At 36.8% G+C, this 25,867-nt stretch overlaps 1 protein-coding gene across 1 annotated transcript in view; it reads left to right on the top strand.

The window, feature by feature from the left end:
* LOC129954017 (neurotrimin) overlaps positions 1-25,867 on the top strand; it is a 480,552-nt gene that overhangs the window by 408,767 nt on the left and 45,918 nt on the right. Inside the window, exon 6 of the mRNA XM_056067610.1 lies at positions 11,431-11,581. Within this exon, the coding sequence (XP_055923585.1) occupies positions 11,431-11,581 (151 nt within the window). The remainder of the gene's footprint in view (positions 1-11,430; positions 11,582-25,867) is intronic.

Consider the following 25,867-nt stretch of genomic DNA (forward strand, 5'->3'; position numbering starts at 1 on the left):
CGCAGTTCGCCCCGAGAACCGAACGGCAAAAAAAAAAACATAAAACACCAATGACTTTCGTCGTCTGCACCAAACATATCCGCATGTTCAATCTGTCATAGTTAGGGTACGTGGAACACATTAAATCATTCCTCAGCAGTGCTCCCTTCACATAGTCGTACATACCATTTATACATGTACTACAAACCCACTCTCCCAAAACGGTTATAAATCAATTCCCAAACTTGTCGGCATAGAGCGGGCTAAAATATTAAAAAGGCACAAAAAAAGAACTAGGCCCGTCCATTTTAGGTTGAATTTCCGTTTTGTGAGTGGCAAAACTTCGCCCACTGCAAAATTGCCTATAACAAGCTTTTACTACACCAATACGAATCACAATGGTCTCTATGACTTCGGTACATACATATGTGCAGCTATGTGAATCCTGAATGGTGTGGCATCAATATTTGGGTAGATATACGGTTTAGACGGACTCCCAATGCAAACCTGTCTTGAATGCGATTATGCGGTGCATAATTAATTCGACTGCGCCCGTTTGGCCCTGCATTTTGTGGAACTTTTGGTCTTGCCATAAGGATCTCAAAAACTCGTATATGGTGCTGCTTGTTTTGGATTTTCTCAAATGGGTCGGGTCACATTTCAGAAATTCGACTATAAAACGTTGCACTACGATCTATGAGGATTTCAACGATGACGTCCGGGGGACGAGCAAAGAGCAAAGCCGAAAACGCAAACGACTACGCGACGCGACGGACGGACAAATGAATAAATTTCAAGCTATACAGTCGGAGTTGAGTATAAAGTACTGACTCCTTTATTTTTGCCAGAAAAGTTGATGAGAGAAGAGAACTTCCGACGAACGTCCTTTAACGCCCAAACCGCCCGAGCATGTTAAGCTCTTATAAGATTTATGCTGCCATTTTAGTTGTTCTTTCTTTGGTTGTACCTATGGTACTCGTATATACATTTTCCACTTTGTATATATTCAGTGTTTAGTTCACTTTTGTGTGTAGTGTTCGGTGGTCGCTCCTCTGATGTTCACTCCTTGGAGCATAAAATATGGAGAACAGGCCAACGAGTTCGTGAATAACGTCGCTCGTCTTCGACGCGACCAACTCGATGACTATGACGACGGCAAGACGACCAACGACGAAAGGAGGTAGCTGCCTAAATTGTGCATAAATATTATCCTCCTGCCAATGCGATGTGTAGGTTTTAAATGTGAGAGAGTTTGTGTCCTGGTTTTTCCATTTTTATTTTTAGACTAATATATGAGCTTCCTGATAGAAGCATAAACAGGCAGACGGCGGCGAACGACGACGACGTCGTGTGGTGTGCAACACTCAGATACCTTTTGGTGGGTCTTTTGTGGTTATTTGGAAATTTAAGATATATGTATGTGTCTGTATGCATATAAGTTCTTTTCAGAAAGGTCCTTTATGCACTTAAACAAATTTGTGGTTGCCAATACAGAGTTCAGTTTGTTTTTTCCTAAGCTGGAGAGGAGCACCATATTCGGTCTTTTAGAAAAGAGAAACGATCTTTGAACGAAAGGTGGTAAATCTCCAGTTGTTAAGTTTATGTCCTTGTTGTTTCTTTTCTGTTTTTTTTTTTGTATACACTTTGTTTTATTAACTTAGCAAAAAACTTAATTAAATGGTTAATGTCTTCATAAATCAGTCGGTGCTTGGTGGTTAAGGTATCAAGTTTTTTTTATTTTGTCTAAGATTTTCACTAATAAACAAGATGAATGGCTTAGACTTCCTTACTTACTCAAGATAGCGCTAGAGTCGGGTGCGGACCTGGGCCTCATCCAACATGAGTCTCCAACCAGCTCGGTTTCTCGCTAGCTGTCTCCAGTTTAGCATCACCTGATTCAAGGTCTTCCTCTACTTCTACTGCGCCGTTTCTCGCGATTGGATTTAAAGGCCTTCTGGACTGGGCTTGGAAGAAGGACCCAAAAGAATAAATCCTTGGACTTTTATTCTTTTAACTTCACGGTTCGTTGTTGTATCTTCTCCTCCAAAAATCACCTTAAGAATTTTTCTTTCGAATCATTCTTAGGCACTCTCATCATTCTTTGACAAGGTTCAAAGAAGCAGCGATTTTCAAGAGTTCTTCTTCGTTTGATTTCAGCGACGTTTTCAGTGTTGAATTCCTTAATATAATTTGTTGTTAAATAATCGTGTATTTATAGTTTATCAATTGAGGGAATCATCTTTCTGAAAAGTGGTTAACTTTTTGAATTAATTTCACAGACATTTGTTAAACATGAGATGTGATGTTTTTCATTCACAAATAATTTTAATTGTGACGGTTGCTCTTGTCGTCGCGAGTAAGTTGTAGGACATTCAGTCAAACCACACAAAAGAAAGCAGCTTTGCTGTGTTCTCAGTTCTCATTGTTCTCAACCGCGTTCGTGCTGTCCGGCGTCCGCGGACTACAGCGAACGTTGAAAAGTCGAAGTAAATAAAAGACGGATTTAAAAATTTAATCAATTAGATATTATGGATGTTAATTTTTACTAATACAAAATATTAGGAACAAAGTTGAAGTTAAATAAAAATGGCAAGTGGAAAAAACCACAAAGGCAATCTAAATTCGCACCGCGACCTCAATGTGTGACTTTTTAAAAGTTTAAGGAACGGTGGAAAACCGTCCAACGCCCTTGTGCTTGTGACTCAAAAGTCACAAAACGCAGATTTAAAAAAAAAAACATATTCGAACCCTTGTTTGAATAGACTGTTGGAATTATAAAACTCAACTTTGATATAACATGTACTGACAGTGTTATTACCCATGAGTAATGAGAGTATTGAATTTGGCCTCTACTTGTAACCTCTTTGCACAATACTGGAGTTGAACTCTAAGAATTAAAGTTCAAAATCCAGTAGAGTGCGATGGTGAAATTGCCAGTTGCCACTTGGGTGTGTTATTTGCATGTAGCAGAAGGCTATTACATTTGTTATACTCCATGTGATGTGAGTGTGGTGAACATGTTGGCGTAGTGCGTACGTAACATAATTAATTTTTACTTAAAAATGTACAAAAGTTTGAAAATACTCTTTGAAGATGTGAAAACTTTACATTCAGTATTCAATTTTTCCGTTTTCTTTACTCTAGCGAAAAATTTTCTAAAACCATAATAATTTTACAAAATTTTGTCATTATCTTTTTGTAAAAGTTTCTATTTTTTTGTTAAGTAAAACTCAAGTCTCTGGAGTGATGCTCTAGAAACTAACATAGGCCTCCTCGACAGTATTCAAAGAAGATTGGCGATAATAACATCGATAACTCAATTACCATACTCTAACATCGTCGGAAGGTTTCTTGCCCCACCCTTTTTACCATTATTTTAAAGACTCTTCTTTAGTGAAATAGCCAGTTGCATTCTTTCCCTTCCCACTCCCATGCTTCTTCCTTCTTCTACGATTGTCTATCAGTTTATCCTTGAGACCAACTTCGGGATTATGATGAACTACAGAGATTCGTTATTTAGCCGCACTAGGCTTATGGGGAATGGTTTGTCAAGCTCTATTATTCCCTGTCATTTCAATGATCAAGATTTAATGATTTAATAGTCACAATTTTAACGACGTTTTCTACCAATTTTTTCGAAGAAGGTATTAGAAATTTGAATTTTTATGAATTATGGAATTATTATTTAAAAGACATGACATGGACTTTCGTCTGCCTAAGGGGCATTCTTGTCTATATATTGTAATTTAGTAATTAAACATATTTAATATTAAACCATAATTATTATTATATTTTTTTAAATTTTCATTTCAAATGACGATAAGTAACAAATTGAAATAGATTAATAACTTTTAGATTAGTTAAATCAAATTAGACACATGAATAATTGTTTTTAATCTTAGGAAACTTTTAGTTTAGACAAAACAAATTTTTGGGACTTTTAGATTAGTTAAATCAAAATTTTCACGTGATTCTATTGAATTCAAATTAATTTTCTTAAAATTCCTATCTCTGTTAATGGTTTGGATCAAAAATGTTCATCGATTATTCGGGCTTTTATCTTCTTCAGTTCGCACCATTCAGATAGTTTATAACCTCTTCAACTTGCAGAGAGCTTTAAACACGCCTTATCTCCGTCGGCATTGGACGAAGGCGTACGAAGTGTAATACATTCTCTCTGTTATGCTTATTACAGAGGATGCAAAGATCGATAACCCCGTTACGATGGGGTCTAGAGTTAAGTCTGATCAATTCTCCTTTGTCTTAAATATATATTCAAAGAAGAAGAAGACAGAAGACCAGTCAACGACGGATCCGGATCCGGATAATTTGTTTGTATTTTTGTAGGAATCCCCTTCAATTCAAAACTATTCGTATTGAGTTAATGGATATGACCCCAAAAAGAAGCACTTTTAACTGAGGGCTGGATCAAGAATATACTATGAATCTGACATTCAGCCCTATTCGAAAAACTTAGCAAAAATTCATCAAACTTTGACCAATGGACGATTCAGGGGGGGGGGGTTGTCATATGAGCCATAAAACTTATACAGTTAAGTTGTATAAGTAAACATTTGTAAGTAATTTAACGACATTCATCAAAAAGTGGTTTGCTGTCAAAAACATTTAAAATTTTGTAACTTGTGTAATGCCTTAAATTATTTTCATAAAATTTGTTTCCAAGAAAAAGAGCTAATGTTCAGGTTTAAAGGAAAAAAAACCTTGAATAAGACACCTTCAATTTTATATTAAGTTGCCTTGAAATTTCTTAAACTAGCCTTCAATTCCAACTTATTTTTTCTATGCATATAAATAGTGAACATTGAAGTGATTTTTACTTCCGACACATAGGAACTATGTATATGGCAACTATTGCATTCGTAATAAATTTCGAATCAAACATGACATTACAAAGATAGAAAAATGAAAAAAGTGGGTCCCCCCATTTCATCCGTCTGTCCTGGCCCCTTTTTCGTTTTTCAATACTAAAAATAACAGCAGTCCCCATATAAATTTGTTGGTGTAAATTCGAAAAGGCGTTTTTTTTTCAGAAATGCACCCTTAAATTGTTCAGTACTTTCTCTAATAGTTTTATTATTTTGGCCTCTTTCTACAAGAAAAAACATATTTTGGTCTTGCTCCAAAAGGGTACCCCTCATAAAGGCGTACCTAATTCTGTTTTCAAATTTTTCCAAGAACTTAATCAACAGATTTCAATAATCTTGTCTATCAATGGAAGCTCGTGTGGTCAAATTTTCAAACTGATGATGATTTTTGATGATCGAAAATCTCATTCTTTTATATAGCATATAAGATTGGGAACCCTTTGTGACTGATTTCGAGGTGCGAGAACTTCCATACTCAGACCATCTGCCGATAGTCGTTACCTTACGGATGACTGGACATTCAACTGTAGTAAATAACATCGACCAATTACTTCCTAGACTCAACTGGAAACTCTCAAAAGCCTCATTATACAGACAACGTTTGGACACGAATCTACACAACCGCCAAAATACGGACTTTCGCTTGCTAGATCAAATCGTTAAGGCATCTTATCCACAGCAACAGATTAGTACTACACGAAACAAAATAAGGGTAGAGCCTTGGTTTGACGAAGAATGCCAGAAGGCACGCAGAATTTCATTCGCATGGCTCAGGAATTTCAGAAACTCACCTCAAGGTCAATTTAGAAACATATACATCGAAGCTAATGCGACATATAAAAAACTGTGCAAAAGCAAAAAGCGAGAGTATGAGGAACGACAAGCGGCCAGGTTGGCCTCCTGTAAGAATGCATCAACGTTTTGGAAACTTGCATGGGAGCTAAATGGTAAAAAACCGCCAATACACAAAAATCTGTGTGCAAATATGCTAGCCGAACACTTTCGGAAACTTCTCAACCCAGAAATGATGCCATCTATCTGGCAATATGCAACACCTGGTATAACCAATGAAACATTGGACTCGCAGTTTACTGCACAAGAATTGGGTCAAGCGTTATGTACTCTGAAAGATGGGAAAGCAGCAGGCGCAGACGGTATCCCAGCCGAATTTTACAAATATGGCACTTCTGCACTTAATGATCGACTTCTTACGATGTTCAATAAAGTCATAGAGGGGAATTTGGTAGTGAATGAATTTCAAGAAGCTGTTATATTCCCAATACATAAGAAAGGATCATACGCGGATGCTTCAAACTATCGGGGCATTTCCTTCTTGAATGCAACATATAAAATTCTTACAACGATGATGCAGAAAAGGCTCAACAAGTGGATTAAGTCTCAGAACATACTGAAAGAGTTTCAAGCAGGTTTTAGAGCAGGTTACTCTACAATGGACAATATTTTTGTACTCCGAAGTCTTGCAGAAAGCTTTATCGCTCAAAAAAAGAAATTATATGTATTTTTTATCGACTTTCAAGCGGCATTCGATACAATAAATAGAGGTGCCTTATTCTACAAGCTATATAACGCGGGGTTATCGATGAAATTTGGACGTGCGCTAGAGAATCTCTATAGAGGAACGCGAGCGGCTGTATGGAATGGTGCAGAGTTGTCAGATTGGTTTGTGACCTCATCCTGAGTAAGGCAAGGCTGCACATTGGGCCCCACTTTGTTCTCACTTTTTATAAATGACCTGATTGATTATCTTCCTGGTGGCGTGGATTTCGCAGGAACACATATGAAGGCCTTATTATTTGCAGATGATATTGTCATGTTTGCGTATTCGACGGAAGCGTTACAGCTCATGATAAACAGGTTATATAATTACTGTTGCTTATGGAACTTAAACGTTAATACGCAAAAGTCTAAAGTGATGATATTTAAAAACGGTGGTGGAAGAAATGCTTCTAACGAGAAATGGTCATTTAACGGAGAAGCCTTAAGCTTTGATTTAAGCCTGGAAAACATTGGTAGTTGCAAGACTCTCTTCTACAATGTAATCTTTAAGGTGGATGAGAAATGTAGAGCTGAATATATAGCTGAAGCCTCCAGTTCCATCTACATAACAGTTTACAGTAGATTAAATCACAATTTGGCAGAGAAAAACTATTTTCGTGACTCTAATAAGGTTAATGTTATCGCTACAATGGTCAGACTTCGCAGCGAGCTTATCAATCTGAACTTCATGCCTCACAGACCTGATCTACCATTAGAATGCAGCATTTGCAACATGAGAGAAAGAGAAGACGTCATTCACTTTTTGGGAAGATGCCCAACTCTGAAAGAAACCAGAAGAAGCGTTGTTGGGAGCGATGATTTATCTGAAGAGCAAGTCCTGGACGAATTGAATCATATGAACGTTAATAGACTTTATGAATATTGTGTAATTGCGCTCAGATATAGAGCAAGAATAATTAACGAAGATTTTTTATTAAACAAACCTTTAACTGTATCTTATTTGAATTTTTAAATTTCATTGGTTTCCATATAATTCCTTATTTTAAACACATATGTTATTTAAAACGGTTATATCTTTGTAATTAAATTAATATATTATAGTTGTCAATCTGGCAGACGGCAAATGCCATGTCATAATGATTTTTTTTTAATGTAAAAACGTATCTATTGTTAAATTCAAATGTTGATCCAATAAAATCCAAATTATCTATCTATCTATCTATAGCATTTAAATGTTTTCAGAAGAATTTACTTTGGAGGTATTGCAGGCGGGCAATATAATTCTTCCAAAGTTGATTTTCTGTTGTAATAAACATTTAAGATCGTAACAAATTAAAGAAATCTACATTTTGAAGATAATATGCTTTAGATGTTTTAGAACTGAGATTTAAACACGAACTTCAAGAATACAAATGTCCGAAAAATAGCAAAAGAGACACTTTTGTTAAACTAAAGTTTCTTCCCAGCTTATTTGTTTTTCATAGTTTGTTTTTATTTTTTAACCAGAGAAATTATGTACTTAAAAGCACTTATATCCTTAAATTCAAGATCTAAACATTTTTCTCTCTACAATTTTAAAGTTTCGTTGACTCCTTCAAGATCAAAATATTTTCAAGCATCAGCTTCAATCTACGAGTAAGCAGACTGATAACGATAGTAAAAAAAGACTCACAAAAACTGAGTCCGAAAAAACTACGTCAAAAGAAAAAAAAAACAGAAAATTCTAAATATCAGATTCTTTCTCATTTTATGGGTTTTTGAATTTTTGTAGCGTTTTTGTCATTAATATAAATGGCAAAACAAAGAATATATTCTTTTTGAAAGAAAGCAAAGGTTCAAAACAATTTCATGCATTTCTGAATGAAAGCAATAAAAACCCTCTAAAATATTGTGTTTTGCTCTTAAATATGATAAATAATTTAATAACTAAAGTTGTAACCTTAGCTCTTGAAATGTGTACATTTAAGGTTAAGATGCACGTTGTGTTATTTAAATTTTGTTAGCCTCCCTTAAAGAACATTTTTAAGCGGAAAGTAAAAACTAGTCTATATGTTAAGCGCGTCACGTCTAAAGTTTTATTCGGCTTATTTTTTCAGTCCTAGTCTCTCTCCGTTCTGCCAGATCCATTGTTAAAAACCAATACTTTTGATTTTTCAGGATTGACTTCCAGATTCCGCTCTTGACAATATTCTTCCAGTTTATTGATAATCAAGTATCAACTGTCAAGAATAGCAATGTCATCGAGTGCATACATAATCACTTTGATCCGTTTGTTAGCAAACTCTTCTCTACAATTAAGATACTCAAAAAAAATCATCTAGAAAAAGTGCAAATAGCAAAGAGCTTAGATTACATGCATGTCTTACGCCTTTGTTCACTTCAATCCTCTCTGATTTTTCTTTTCCATTATAAATGTACCTATGGTGTTTTGGTACAGTTTTTCAATAATGCTGACAAAATTAATTGACACTCCTAGGTTGAATAGCTTGTATAGTAAAGTGTTGCTATTGATAGAATCAAAAGCTGCTATGAAATTGACAAAAATTGACTTCGCAAGTGACATTGTGGAATATCCTTTACGAAAACAACTTTGAAATTCGCTAAGCTTGTTTTCAACTTGGTAGTACCCTTGGAATGATGGTTAGTGCGTTGCTCTGCCATGCGAGAGGTCTGGAGTTCGATCACTGCCTATGCCACCTAAAGTTTTTTTTTCACGGGTACTGCCTCTTGCGAGGAATTGACAAGTTCTCCAAGAGTAATTCTTGTCATGAAAAGTGTTTTCTCAAATTTGCCATTCGGATTCGGCTTAAAACTCTAGGTCCCTTCCATCCCTGACAACAGTACTCGCACACAGGAATGGTTGATAGTTGTCAGTCACTAGGCCCTAGTTCTCAAACGGACTGTTGCGCCACCCAATTTATTTAATTTTATGTTTTCAACTTGCACCCAAATGTTCAGACTTTCCTTAAGTACTATTGGACATATTTTTAAGGCTCCATTCAGAAATGACATTCCTCTATAATTTTGATTCATCACCAGCATTATGTTAAGCGCTTCTGTTAATTTCATCTTAAACGAAGTTGTGCTATTTCAAAAAAAAGGATTTAGCTGATATAGCATTTGACCCATAGATCTTTCGGGGAGGAAAGGGCATTCCTGGAAGACGAATCAATAAACTTTTACACAGATGTATCAAAAAAAAAGTTGGTAGAGGTGTGTACTCTGAACTGCAGAAATGAAGTCTCTCAGCCCGCTTTTCCAATCATTGTAGATATGAAAATCGGATATCCGTATTCCTCAGATAGTCAGGGCGCTAACAAATTTTCGGACTCTGTCAAGATTCCTTGCTATATCTAAGCAGATCACATATAAGCTCGGTATAAAAGGCAAGCATGTTTCGCGCCTATGTGTATTATAAAATGACTTTTGCAGAAGCTTTATGGATGAAGAAGAGCGGGAAACAGTTCTTCATCTCCTCAAAAAGCAATAATTAAAAAGGAGAATTCTTCTATAACGATCAACATAATCAGCCTCTAACGTTTCGTAAGGGACTAGAACTGATTTCATTGAGCTAAGAAGAAAGCCTCAAGGTATTACTATAGGCCATTAAACTGGCCTAAGTATGTCCTATTCTATCATGGATAGCCTCTTTGCCCTAACCTAAAATAAAGTAATATTTTATACTGATCTTTCTATGTTGAGTTTTCTATGTTTTACCGTTTTTCTTGTATAATATTTCATCTAAAGCAAATGTTGTTTCTCTAAAGTAAGCTCTAGCTCTGAAAGACAGTCAAGACAAAGTAGGCATAGGTAAGCTAGCGCCATATGAAGTTTACCCTTAAAGTAAACTTACTATTTTCTTTTAAAATATTATTTTCGGTGTAAATTTAATTTCGTAAGTATCCTTGGCTGCTTCAGCTCAACCAAAAGGCTTTTAGGTAGGTTTTATAGATAAACATACAAATGTGCATAGACAGACATTTATATATATCTGTAGGTAAGTATATGTGTAAATAAGGGAGAGCCATGCCAAAGAACCAAACCACAAAACGTGTCTGTAATGTACATTGGAAGACGTGTTTAACATAAATTACACTTAAGACTATAACCGTGTATATTATACAAGAAGTACCTCCACTATACCTTCCTTAGGTACATACATATATGTATGTTATATGAAGAACAGTCTTTCTGGCCCTTGTATGATACTTACCGCATTCTTTTGTCAAGGTGCAACATATCATGCATGAGTTGTCGACTGTGAAGACTGAAGACTAAGAACACTGTGTGTGCAAGGACTTTGAGGAGGACTACATATATGGAAGACTGAAAAGCTCTTGCAGCCCATTTAGCGATGAAAACGACTCTCCTATTTTTAAACGAGCTTTGCTTCTTTATAAATGCGATTTTGAGTCCCTCCCCCCCTCTTCGTATGCAGGAGCATATCACAAAAGAAGAATCATGGCGGAGATGAAGAGACAGTCCTTGCATAATGCAGTTAGTAAAATATAATATAAAAGTAGTTTTGGTTAAGTTGCAGAGTGCAGACTTTGTCGTTTGCGTTTCGTCGTCATCGTCGACGTCGTCGTCAGAGTTCAGAACGTATTTTTGTTGTTGTTGTTGTTTTTGAATCCGACGACGGAGAGCATTTTATTCTGCTTTCCATGCGAAATCGTTTTGAAGGCACCTATACATACATATAAAAATTACATTGATGGTGGAGGGTGGTAGGTACTAGTAATGGGAGGCGTGGGATTGGATATATGAGCATCAGGTACCTGTATGTTTGTCCCAAAAGGTACCCGAAATTATTATAAGAATTTATGATGGCAAACTCAGGCAGTCGAAAATACTTTCAAAAAGACAAAGATGCTCCTTCATATTATTTGTTTTTTTTTTCCCTTTTTAACATTTGTGTCCTTGTTATCCCGTATGATATTTTGTTGTTGTGTTGGCAGAAAATTTCTGTAACAAGGATTTCTTTTATACATATAAATAAATTTTGTGTGGTTTATATAATTTTTGTCTATGTTTTGTGTCCTTGCAGAGTGGTGCTGGGAAATCATCAGCTCGTATTGGCGATGGTCCAATACTGACTCTGGAGAAATTGGAACGTCAACAGGCTGGAGTATATCAGTGTACGGCAGACAATGGAGTCGGTGATCCGGTTACAGTCGATATGAGGCTTGATGTTTTATGTAAGTTTTTTTTTTTTAATTTTTTATTTTTTGGGGGGATTTTCATCTTCTATTCTTGAGTGTGCGAGTAGAGAATTTAGATATAAGATCCTTGTAATATTCATGAGTACTACAACCGACGACGACGATGGTTTTTGATTAAACTGAACCTAAAAAATAAGAACAGAAATCAAATTGAAATTCTATTCAATTGTGGTTCTATGTTATTTCTATATGTATAAATGTAGTTATAGTGGTTTTCGGAAGGAATTTTCGGTATCTAATATTATTGGAGAAGGATATGAGTCGTTTTTCAATTGAAGATAGTTTTCTATATATATTTATGTGCTTTTTTATTTGTGGTCAAAGAAAGAGTTTTTGGGCAGCAGATGCCACATGCATACGTTCTTTTGATTTACGGGTTAGTGATTTTGATGATATTTATTCGTTGATTTTTGTTTTAAAGAAGATTCTATTTTATAGGAATTGGACTTTTTCTTTTAAGTTATTACTTTTTTTGTACGTTTTGAATAAGTATATTTATCAACAGCATCTCTCTGTGTAATAATTTAAATAAAACCAATTACGTGTGAGATATCATCAACATATTTTGTATTCATTTGATTTTTAAAGGGCTTGTATCAGAGCCATGTATTCAGGACGCATATGAAATTTCCAATTTTCTAGGACATAAGCACATAAATCAAAGGGATTTTAACTGACGACATGAGTTATGTAGGCTTTGAAAGTTTCTGTGTTTTGTGACTTATTTCAGGAAAAAAAAACTCAAAATAAGTTAAATTACACAATTTAACCAAGACCAAGTCTTTATTTTACTAGTACAGAATTTTTGGTATGCGATTTAAGGGTTTTTTTTTTTTGAAATCATACAAGTCGGCTAATAATCATCCGTTTGAATCGTTACTGTCTTGTCTATATTGTACAACTCAGTCCAACGAATGTTGTAGCCCAACCCACTGATAACGCTGATCTCCTGAGCAGTTTTTAAAGAAATATGAAGCGATGAAGGTGAAATACCATAGACTTCAAAATCCTCACAAAACAGTGAATTTTTGACGTTTGTAGTGGGTGGGATTCGAAGACTTTCCGGGGCGGGAACATTGGTTTCAATGCGCTCTACTTGACCTAGCCATTTCAATAGTTGCACTTCTAGCTAAGTCTACGTCACTCAACAGCCCCTACAGCTCGTCTTTTTCTCTTCTCCTCTACTCACTTTCTATGTATGCGGGACAGTAGATCACGTGGAAAAGTTTTCGTTCGAAAGACTCAAGGTGCTTTCATCCTCTTTTATTATATTCCACACTGCACTTTAGTCGCTCAAGAGAGGGCTTCACTACTCAATTGTTTTCTTAGCCCAAAGAAACACCGGTTAGCAAGAGTTATTCTTCGTTTGATCTCAGCGCTGGTGTTATTTTCTGTATTCATAGCAGAGCCTGGATAGGTAAAGTCCTTGAGAACCTCAAAGCTACGTGTGTCGATGGTGACGTTTTGACCGGGACATCGGTGTGCTAGGTCCTTTCTTGATCACAGCATGTACTTTGTTTTGCCCTCATTAAGACAATTTTGTGGCCTCTGCCTCAATACTCACAAAAGCTCCATTGATATCACTCTGAGTTCTTACGATTATGTCAATGTCATCATCATTAGTATATGCTAGTAATTGGACAGACTTTTGAAAGGTAGTGCCTCTGGTGTTGACGTGGGAGCTCTGAACTATTCTTTGCTAAAGTCTTTTTTGACATTGAAGGGTTCTGTTAATTTGTTTCCAATCTTAATGGAGGAGCACGAATTCTCCATGGTCATCTTGCACAAACGGACGGGTTTGGCAGGGAAGCCAAAAATAGATATGGCTCCATGAAGCAGGTCCCTGAATATGTTGTCATATGCGGTGTAATCGATTAACAGAATATGGAGGGTGTTGATTTGATGTTCCTGGGTTTTTCGCTCAACTTCTTTAAGTGTGAGGACGTCTCGACAGAAAAGGAGTTGCTTTTTTACAGTTTTACGGCTGGCGTGGTAGATTACTGGAACCACTTCTCTATTATGTATCAGCCCTCAATTGTCTAAAATTTTCGGGCGGGATAAAGCTGCTTAAACGTGCATTTTCGTCGTATTCGTCATTGGAGTAAAAAAAAACAATAATTAAGCTGTTAGTCAATAACATTGCAACGTGCCCCCATCAAGCTTCAGCAAAAAAAAGGTACTATTCTGTTTTTGTTGGTTTTGTCGAATAGAACCTGGTTGAAATAATAATGTTTGTACACCGACTCTGGTGTTCTGTACAACCAAAGGTATCGTGCCATACCGGGCACCCATAGGCAATCATCAGCTTGATATGGGGCCATGTAGCAAATCACTTAAGGTGGCGCTACAGTCCGGGGTGGACCTGGGCCTCAACCAATCTGAGCCAGCGCGGTCCCTAGCTAGCTGTCTCCAGTTTCGCACGCCAAGTCGGTTGAGGTCCTCCCCCACCTAGGTGCGCCACCAGAGTCGCGGTCTTCCTCTACTGCGCCGTCACTCGGGATTGGATTCGAAGACCTTTCGGGCTGAAGCGTTGATGTCCACCCGCTCTACATGACCTAGTCATCTAAGCCGCTGTACAGTTCGTCTTTATATCTTCTCCTCCATTTTCCACCTATGCGTACTGGACCAAAAATCACCCTAAGAATTTTTCTCTCGAATCATCCCAAGACGCGCTCATCTTTCTTTGACAGGGTCCAGGCCTCAGCGCCATAAATGAGAACCTGGATGATGAGTGTTTTATAGATGGTGATGTTTGATGCTCGAGAGAGGACTTTACTTCTCAATTGCCTTCTAAGTCCAAAGAAGCAGCGATTTGCAAGAGTTATTCTTCGTTTGATTTCAGCGCTGGTGTCGTTGTCTGTGTTAATAGCGGTGCCTAGGTAGACAAACGCCTTAACTACCTCAAAGTTACAGCTGTCCATGGTGGTGTTTTGAACGAGACATCGGTGTTGTATTTCCTTTCTTGATGACAGCATATAATTGGTCTTGCCCTCATGGACCACTAAACCCATCTTCTTCGCTTTCGTCGCAATGCTCAAAAACGTTCCACTGACATCACGCTTTGTTCTTCCAATTATGTCAATATCACCTGCGTATCCAAGTAATTGGATGAACCTTTGTAAGATTGTGCCTTTAGTGTTGGCAGTTGAGTTTTGAACAATTCTTTCCAGAACGATGTTGAAGAAGTCGCATGACAGTGCATCGTCTTGTCTAAAACCTTTTTTGATATGAAATGCATCGGTAAGATCTTTTCTGACCTTGATAGAGCAGCGTGCATTCTCCATCGTCATTCTGCACAAACGAATAAGTTTGACAGGGATGCCAAAACTAGACATTGCTCGCTAGAGCTCTTCCTTATAGATGCTGTTATACGCGGCTTTAAAATCAATAAAGAGGTGGTATGGGTATCAATTTGAAGTTCCCGGGTTTTTTCTCAGATCTACCGTAGTGTAAATATTTGGTCGATAGTAAAATTGTGGGTTTTTTCGATAGTAGACTTTACTGGTCTGAAGCCACACTGATAAGGAGCTATCATGTTGTTGACGAACGGCTTCAGAAGTTCATATAATACAGCAGAGAGGATCTTATACGCAATGTCAAGGAGACTGATGCCTCTGTAGTTGGCGCAGTTTAGAGGGTCTCCTTGAGATTCCACTCATCGGGCATGCTTTCTTCCGACCATATTTTGCAGATGAGTTGGTGCATGCTTCGTATCAAGTCATCGCCTGCTGCTTTGAATAGTTCGGCAGTGATTCCGTCAGCTCCAGGAGCTTTGCTTGACTTAAGTTTAGAAATAGCTATCTTCACTTCGTTGAGGTCGGGTAGGCGGAATTGTTGATCTGCGTCGCCGAGGTTGAGTGGATCTATCTCTCTTACAGCGAAATTCGGTTCGCCATCGCCGTTATATAATATAGAGAAGTATTCTCAGCATCGACTGCGGTTATACTACGATGTTCCCCTGATCGTTTTAACAATCTTCGGTTCGTGGCTGGTACCCTTGGGAGGTTTTTATACCTTTTGGTAAAATTTACGAACCTCAATCCTCTTGTGAGATCGCTTTATCTCCTCGATCGCGCGCTTCTCTTGCTCTCTTTTTTTCATCTATGAAGCCAGTGTTCCTCTCTCCTCTTCTGCTCATAGATCTCGCGAGCAGCTCTAGTCCTTCTGTGCAGCGCCGTTTTGTTTGCCTATTGTTTCGCTTCGTGCGCTTGCCGGCATTCGTCGTCAAACCAGGGGTTTCACTTTGGTGGCCGTGTGAAACCTAGCACTTCAGAGGCGGCATCTCTAATGGCTGCCAGGTAATGTTGTCACTGGTTTTCAATGCTTAAAGCAGGCAGCATAGGACTCCTTAAGAGGTTATAAGAGACTCGATCGAAAAAAGGACTTGGCAGTCTCTTGCGATTGTAGTTGTAAAACGTGGAATCTTGTTATCAAGACAGCTGATAAAAAAAAAAGTTTATTCCAGAAGAAAACTCTCCTAGCCCTGGCCAGAGCAGCATTCGTATGCTTGTCCAAATACAAGTTTTGATACAGATGCCAAGGTACTTCATTGCACTTTTATACGCCCTCCAGTGACTGTCGGTTTGGTAACACGATCACTAATTTTTTTTTCAGTTCTTTCTAGTACCCCTTGATGCTCCATACAACGGAGTCCTGAACATTATAATTTCACATTTTTGAAAGCTGATTTTTAACTTCCAGTCATTGCAATATTGCTGATAGAGGTTATCATTTTTTGGGGCCTTTCTGTACGCAATTAGATAGTCGGCGTTCGAAATTTTCTGAATTAGGATGCCTTTCAAATCGCTAGTGTAAATGCTGTAGCAGATCAGCGAAGACCATTTCTTTATAAAAGACTTTGGTAGAAATTACATTGCCGCTTTCGACAACAAACCACTATTTAGCATGTCATAAAGCATAAAAAACAATGGTTTTCTATGCCAAGTCTGGTCAGCTGTATGTACAGGCACTCTAACTAAACGGTGTCGAATGCCTTCTCCAAACCAAAATGCAGATAAGCACCCGTACGTTGCCTTTTAATTTTGTTCCACTGGATATCAGAAAGAAGCTTAGACGCGAATAGTGTCTCGCCCTAAAGCCAAACTGACAAACTGATTATCTGGGATAATTTTGTTGTCCTCTTGGACAAAGCTCTTTTCATAACCAATCTTCATAACAGATATTTGTTCTTAAAAAATATGGATCAGTTTCCAACTGCTTCATCGCCCATTGCATTGAAGATAGGCCCGTCGTCGCAAAGAACTTATACGGATGCAGGCTAAAATCACTATGGTGACGCCACATTTCTTAATTGTATCTTAATGCGGAATCCGAACGGCTAATTTGAGAAGCACACTTCATGACAAGAACAACTGTTGCAGAATTTGTCAATTTATCGGGATGTTTTCGAAAGAAATGTTTTTTGGTGGCACAGGCAGGCGTTGATATGGCCGCTGTTAATTTTTTAAGTTCGCAAGTCTATAGTGGAAGGCCCTTTGGATACTTGAGAAATACTATTTTCACTGCATTTCTAATTCAATTTCGAACTTCTTAACAATACCGATAGGCTTCAATTCGGACCCCTTTCACCTTTTTATTTAACTTCTTAAAATCTTTACTCTTGTGAAACTATTTCAATACAAAAATAAGAGTTAAGATTTGTTTGCTAAGTCTCTGGAAGTCTCTGTTATTTCTTCAAATTTGTTTTCTCGATATTTCAGAATTGTAAAAATTGTATTTAAAAAATGTCCTCGACAATCAAATAAGTGTGTGTCTTTGAAAGCAATCTAAGGATTCATGATTTTATATCGATTTCTGAATAAAAACTGCGGGTTGTCAGTTTCAAGAAATTTGCCTTTAATTCCATCCCTCGAGTATTAAAACCTTGGCATTTTACTTTACAATACCTTCTTTATGCACTTTGAAATAGTTAAGAATCATACAAAAACAGAAAATTTCCCTCTTTAATTTAGAAAATAAAGAGTATGGAAAAACCTATAGGTGTGCACAGTGAAGAGTCGATACATTTTTTGAAATGCATTCAATCAATAAACCTTTTTTCCCTATGGAAGGAAACAACTTGGTGTATATATGGACCTAAGATACTTGGAGTTTCTATATAGGTAGATAGGACTAGGAAAATATTTTCTAAAAGAAGAGTTCCTGTGATGCACATTGCACATCCTGATCCTTATACTATACACCTCCTGTGAATTGAAAAATAAGAATCAGAAAAAATGCGTCCAATCATGAAAAGAATACCACTTTGGTAAAAGGACCTAGCCTAGCTATAGACTGTTAGGAGAAGGTTGGAATACTCATAGTTAGTACCTATTCCTTTTATATATACATAAAGCTGATACGAAAACGAGGACCTTCCTATATTTTTTTCCAAGAGTTGTGTTCCTGATGTATAAGGTGGTTAGGGCTATGGTAGGTTAGGTATACTGCACGGCTTTTCAAGAAGACAAGAACTCAATTTAATATATTTCCTGTAAAGGATAGAGGTATATATGATACAACCGAAAGAAAGAGAGTGTTGTATGGAGTATAGAGATGACCAGGAAAAATTCCAGAGAAAACAACGTCCTGTCGAAGTGAAATCGATATGCAAGATTGGATTTAATGGAGGAGAAAATAGATTCGAGCGTTGTTGGAACAGATACCAGTCATAGAAGATTTGTGTTTTCTTTTTTTCGTCTTCGATCTTTTTTTTTTGTCCAGTGAAATTGAAGACTTTCAGCGCAAAAGGTGAATAAATGATTTTTCTAGAATTTTCTTTGTTATTTTCTGTAAATTTCTTGCAGAAAGCGATGGTTTTTCTATTTTAATGCATTTTTGAAAAATTGTTAAGGAAAAGGATGGGAAAATGTGTTAGAAGGAAAAATTAGAACACAACAAATTGTGAGGAAAAAGAAAAGATTCTGTTAAAGTTTCCTGTTTCATTATTATTCACGTTTGTTTATTTTAATAGTTTTATTTTTTGTTTTCCTTGGAAAAGGTGTTTTTTTTTAAATTTCTCAGAATTTTTAATTAGCAAAAGTCATCTGATAACTGCAGTTGATTTGTGAAAAAGGCTTACTTCTAGGGAATTCTCAGCTGGCTTATGAATCAACAAAAGCAGTGACTAATTTAAGCTTTGATCAGGGAGCCTTGCTTACGATCCAATTCTAAAAAAGTGACTAGGTTTGTAAGAAACATGAGGAGTCAATGAAACTGAATTTCTTAGCTCTTTAGAGACAGCTAAACTCTTTTCTAAACAGTTTGCCACCAACTTAGCTGTCGATGAGCGAGTTAATGATTCTAGGGGACTTGTACTTGTACTGCGGCAAGAGTCCTTAGAAATATAAACACACATTAATCCATTGGTCTGGATGGTATCCATGTTATTGTTCTGGAGAGGTGTTCTTCAACGCTGGCAAAATCTGTCCTACTCCTCAAGTCTAGTTTCGAGCGGATGGAGAACAGCATTTGTCAAGCGAATCTTAAAATGTCCCGATTGCACTTACTTACCTTCTTTCCAATGTTATGAAAACACTGATTAATTATCAGCTCAAGGAATATTTCGGAGATCGAAAGCTACTTAATGACCGACAGTACGGCCGATGGAGGCGATTTTTAGATAATTTTGGAGAAAGAAAAATTAACACTTGATATTCGATAAAGCATTTGAAAGTTTTTGGCCTCAGGCTCTCTTATTCAAAATGCGTGCTTTCGGTTTTCTTGAATCCCTCCTTCATTGGATAAGTAATTAAATTCGTTCAACACCAGTAAAAGGTTTTTCAATAAGGGTGTGGAAATGAAATAAAATAAGCCACCTAAAGTCCTGCGAGGAATTGACAAATTCTCCAAGAGTAATTCTTGTCATGAAAAAGGGCTTTCTCAATTCAGCCGTTTAGTCACTAAGCCCTGGTTCTCCACGGACTGTTGCGCCACCTAATTTATTTATTTTTTATGACATTCTTCAAATGCCCACCTCGGCTTCTTATGGTGGCACGGATACGAGTGGTCCGGTCCAATTTTTAATTACTCTTCCGCATAGATCTGGCTGAATTTGAGCGATGGCCTGTGGTATGTTCACCTTTAGGGCATCATTGGATTGTGGTTAATTTGCATAGACCTGCGAGTTCAACAAACCCCAAAGGAAAAAGTCTAGTGGGGTCAAATAGCATGACCTTGGTAGTCGATTCACATCACCCCTGCAAAAGATAACCTTACCCTCAAATAGTTAATGCAAAATGTCAATTGTGGTGTTTGCTGTTTGGCACGTAGCGCCGTCCTGCTGGAACCACACGTCGTCGCCTAGGTTCATATGGCTAGATTTTGGCCATTAACGTGGTTTTCAAAAAGGATGATTTGGTAATAGCAAAAAAAAAAGATTTGACAGATGTCCCCAAATAAAAATGGCCGCCACGGGGAACCAAAATCTACCCGTGCCAATTGAAAAATCTAATAGTATTAGATACTACTAATCCTAGTGTGCCTCAGGGCTCTGTTTTATCTCCAACACTATTTCTCATTTTTATTAATGACCTCCTGTCTGCAACCTTGAAGCCAATACATTGTTTTGAGAACGCTAGTGCTGTTAGCTTTTCATATTCGATTTCAGACTCAAGCCCCGCTTCTTCGGATTTGAAACTTAATGCTTCGAAAGCTTAATGCTGTCTTGTATCGTTAAATCCAGATATACCCCCTTGCCATTTTCCGTGGATGGCACTTACAACTCTTGTGGAACGAGCACATACCAATGTCGGAATGTCGCAAGATGTTTGGGTTTTCTAAGGCGATGCAAGAAATATTTCTCCCAATCTCATCTGGTTGTAGTTTGTAAAGCCAAGAGAATAAAATCCTATCAAAACAAATTACTATTAGTTGTTTAACGTCTTAAATATTCCGACGCTTTCGGGCTCCTTGATAAAAGCAGCGTCTAATAAGCCGAGGTATTGGCGGTGGCAAATGCTGCAAAATAGGCCTAAATGAATGATATCACAATTTTCCTTCAAGCAGCAATAAACTTGATTTCTAAAACAGTAATCAAATTGAAGCTTGTAAATTACTGTAGCTAAGAATAAACGGTTGTTAGCTCTTAGCGTTACATTACACTCTGCTGCGTACCAGGTTACAGTTGTTAAATTTGTTACCAAATTTACTTAAATTTCCCGATTAAAGAAACACAGTCTTATATATTTAACAAATAGCAATTTAATTCAAGATTTATTTAAGAAATTATAATTGATTATAGCAAGAAACTTTAAGGCAAGAATGACGATGTTTTACTACGAAAGTTAAAAGTGTACTGACTCAATATATTATGTACAAGAAATTATTCATTTTTATTAAAAAGAGAAAGCAATACAAAGTTATTAAAAGCTATTTTCAACATCCTCCGGCCCACCATCTTTACGACGATATGTTATTTCTAGAGGGTAAAGCAGTAGAATAGCTCTTCTAAATATTCTTCCGTCAGAAATTCGCACCTTACAGCCACGAACCTTTTCATCACGACCGGGAAAAATATTTACAATTATGCCCAAGTGCAAAAGTGTCTTAGGCAATGAACGGTCCTCCATAAGCACTACATCTCCAATTTCCAGGTCGATTGATTTGTGGTATTTTGACTTATGAAACGACATCAGTTGTTGAATGTATTCGTTGTACCACCTCCGCTTGAAGCTAGCTATATATTGTAATCGTTCCTTCCATCGTTTGCGTAACACTTCTGGGCCTTGACTTCTGTCATCTTCGGTTGAAGAGATTCATTTAGTTGAGATGCTTGTGGTCCATCTAGAAGCTGAGAAGGTGTGAGCGGCGATAAATCAAGACCCTCGTCTGCTACATATGTAAGCGGCCTGTTGTTGACCACATTTTCCACTTCGGTAAGAAATGTGTATAGCTGGTTGGTGTTCAAGGTTGCCTTGCCTATAGCTGCTTTTAAAGCGGATTTCACAACACCTATACCAGATGATTCTGGGACGCGAGAGAGCTGGTGAGGACAGATACAAATCCCATACAGACTTCCGTAGAGAAAGCTCATCTGATTTACTAAAACAGATCATTGACAACAAAAAACTTCAAAAAACCAATGCAAGTCGGGAAAGCCTCGAAACCTGTGCTACAGCCAAGCTCTTAAGCAGACACTTCTTCAAAAATCTTGAAGAACTGCCATCTTCACTATGGACATCATAGGTTTTTATATTTCATTCTCAGGGCATTTTTGCACTTCGGGGTATCACAATGGATCTACATATGTCTACGTGTGAATATAACTTCATTAATCCAGCTCATTTGCCTAACCTAACCTAATACCCCAAATATCTGGAGAAAAATCAATTATTTATAACATATCTACTTTTCGAAACTCCTTAAGTGATGTTTTGGCTTTTCGCTAAACTAAACAAAAATATTTTAAAGGTCATCAGTGGGAAGTTATTAGTGTGGATGGTATTTAAAAGTTTTACCAATAAGTACACACTCTAAACTTTCAATATATACCTCCAAAGAAAAACAAACAAACTATTTACATCAATCAGGATTGCTTGGAATTCCATTAAGTTTGTTCCTGTACAAAAATATGTTTTACTATTTCTTATTCAAAATTTTGTTCAATACCTTATAGTCTTCCGTAGGTTATGAGTAAAAGCATTGTTTAAAATCCTTGGTCTTCTCCATTTCAATTCTTCGAATCTATAACGTTGTGTGTTTATTTGTTTTCGTTTTCGTTGCAGGAGTAATTTTATGTTTGGAAATCCTTAACAAAAACCTTTAATGTATTTCCATATGACCTTTAATAGAAAGATAGGTACTACTTACCTGTGCTTAATATTCAAGCGTAAATAATGAAACAACATAAATCTTCCTTAAATACAAAATAAAACCTTTTACTCTGACGCCTTAATACTGAAAGATAAAACTAACGAAGCTGTCAATTAAATTAAACATCTTTTCTGTCTTTTTGTTGTTGTTAAAAAAAGTCTAAAAAAATGCCTCTTTTCATTCATTCCGCTCAAGACTCTGTTCTTCGAATTTATTTTATCAGAACTTCGGATACATCACTGAAGTTGTGGTAGGTAGAAGGTAGGTATCTGTAGGTCTTAGGTATGGGAACATATAAAGCTTTAAAACGAACTTCTCACAGAAAAAATTCGCAACATAAATCACAGCATAGCCCATATGTCTGACATCTAACGTACTCTCTCCCTTGTAGGGTCTTATGGTCTCTACACTTCTACATTGTATAAACTGAAATTGAAGCATTAAACCATATCTTATTCATGTTGAGGTTGTTCCCTGTTTTCTATTTTTTGTTCCCTGTTCTTGTTTTGTTCCTTTTTTATTTTGGTTTTCAATTTTTTTTTTTTTTTTTGTTATCCTTATGTGGTTTAGCAAAAAAGATTGAATTTTTACTCCTCGTACTCGAACCCGCTCGTTGCTTTGCTGACATGATGACGACGGCAACCAGCAGCCAGGAACCGGCAACGAACGACGTAGACGGGTTGGCTAAGGATTTAGCCTGAGCGGAGAGGGTGTAAAGGGGATACAACTGAGAGGTGATGGAGAAAACATGGAAGCTGCTTTTGAAATAGATCCAATGAAATACAAAATATTTGCATGCGAAAAGGATTTAAAGTTATATCTTTTTTTTCTACATTTACAGTAAGAACTCTCTTTAAATTGGAAAATTCGTTAAAGCGCTACAAGTTTTTTTGTTTTCATTTGTATGCTTCAGCTAGAAAACCATTTGGAAATTGCTAAAAAAGATCAAACTTGTTTCTTACGATCAAAATTTCAAACGGTATGATTAAGCACAACTTAAGCACCATTCCTTAAAACATGTTAACATCAGTACTTTAGTATTTTCGACCTAAGCACTTTCAAAATTTGCTCCAAGTTCCTAAGCTATTTATAGACGTCAGTTCTGCTTAACTTCTTTTACACTAACTTAAAGTACTTTCTTATGCTCAATTGAATCAGTTTGAGTCCCTTGAGAAACGTAAGAGACTGATAATGTTACTATGGTTGAGATTGTTAACATCGTTAAAGAAGAATTCTCGTAGGTAGTTTTTGCGTTTTTGTGCTAAAGCAGGGCATGTACAGACGAAGTGAAGAACTATTTTCTTCTTTTCCTTATCTAAACAGCTTCTGCAAAAGACATTTGGGAATAAGCCTATCCGTGTGGCAGGCTTTTCTATTAGACAGTTCGCGGTTGTCGAGCTTATACGCGATATGCTAAGAAATATCAAGCACCTTGAGGGCTTTAAATCTAGTGTGACCTGAAACGTGATGATGTTATTCCGCCTGGTGTTAGTCTTCTTCATAGCGTCTTGCATTAGCAATAGTTTACATGTAGCGTTGGTATGCCAGCATTTGTAAAACTTGGTAGAATTGGTTATACAGTACAATTTCTGGAATTTCTGTGCGGCCTGGAATTTAGCTAAAGTGAATATTAAACTGTTGTGCCATCTTCATAAAAGATGATCAACAGTTATGGACTGTAAAAGAGTTTGTAGAGACAAAGTCCAGAGACTTGATAGCGATCTGACCATCTGAGAAAATACGGATATAAGATGTTGATATCACGTTTTTTTTAAGCAAGGACATGACTTCTTTTATCGCCAAAGGATCCGCCTGAAACACGCTACAAATTTGCGAAGGCGGATTGAGAGACTTAATTTAAGTCGTTTAAAGTACACACATCCACCAACTCCTTCATTAGTTTTTGATCCATCTGTGGAAAAGTAGACTGAGTAGTCTTCTGGGAATGCCCTAACTGGGCGCCCGTGTAGTCTGTGTGCTTTGGAGTTGACTCGTAATACGGAGTGGCCAATGTTGTTGTTAACCCACTGCAATAAAGCTTTGAGGCGAATAGCAGAGCTTGCAGCTTTTTGTTTGGTAGAGAAGGGTATCCAGTGCCTCAGATAGTATGGGTCCAAGCGATTCGATTATACATAGGCAAGCTGAACGTTGAAATTTATTTAGTTTGTCCCGATTTATAGCTTTTTCTATATCAATCCACCATACTTCACATTAAAATTGGTCTGCTTACCGATGTGTTTAACCAATGCGTACTTCGAAATTGTAAGCCCCCTTTATTTTACAACAGCTTTTTTGCAAAAAAAGGGAGTTTAGGAAGCTTCTTTGACTCTTTATTGCATATTACTTTTCCGATTTTTTTTTTCAAAATAAGACCCTAATACTTAGGTTTGTCTGTGAACTTTAAGTGGAACTTTGAATCCTTTAAAATAGAGAGGATTAACATATGGAATTTTGTATTTCTTTGAAAATAAGACTTATTCTAATTCAAGAATGATCTGTGTTGACATCAACTCCCCACCGATCAGCATAAAATATTAACTTGTCTAAGGCATTTTTTAGAGTTCTTTTAAGGTTTAAGGACTTAGGATGCATTCCTAACACCGCTATAGTAACGTCATCCCATTGGTAATCATTCTGAAACTTACCGCATCCAGACCAGTTAGGATTTTATCTACCACCAAGTTCCAGAGTAGTGGGGATAGAATACCACCTTGCGGTGTCCTTCTGCTAACGCCGTTATCACCGAAGTGCCTTTACAGAAGGAAGGCATTTGAGATTTGCTCTTAAATGGATACGAATCAATCTTTCTTAAGTCTTAAGAAGGAATGATTATAGACTTACCTGTAGATCCTTAAGGGTAATCCTCTGTAGATCCTTAAGGTTGACCTGCTTAGGGTTTAAAAAAAAAACAATTCCCTTCTGTTCATTTCGCCAGAATATGGAACTGACATAACAAATTGCCTTAAGGCAAACGGAAGGCATCGTTTAATTCTTAAAAATGACCTTAACGCTAAAAATGGAGGAAAGTAGAAAGACTTTGTCCAATAATCATGAAATAGGGTTTACTTTAAAAGTTTCTAAGTGCATAATAAGAAATGTTAAGTTCTATTTATTTATTTATTTATTTTTATTAAATAAAAATCAAAAGTCTTTGAAGAAAAAATAAAAAAAATTCAAAGTCTTCCTTCCACCATGTTTTCAAATAAAAGACATAGTTTTAGAAATTAGATTTAGAATTAGTGTACCTTATGTGTTCATTTTAACAATTCCAAATTCTAAACTAAGACGACTTTTTAGGTTGTGTTAATATCTATAACTAAGCTATTCACCCAAATTCAGCTTTGGTGGTATTTTTTTGTAAGGTAATTTTTGTCTCTTATATTCCCAGACTATTTAAAAAATAAGAGTTAATTTTGAGAATTGACTTACAAGTAAAAGTTCGTGCTTACA

The sequence above is a fragment of the Eupeodes corollae genome, chromosome 1 (genome assembly GCF_945859685.1).
Source record: "Eupeodes corollae chromosome 1, idEupCoro1.1, whole genome shotgun sequence".
Taxonomy (NCBI): Eukaryota; Metazoa; Arthropoda; class Insecta; order Diptera; family Syrphidae; genus Eupeodes; species Eupeodes corollae.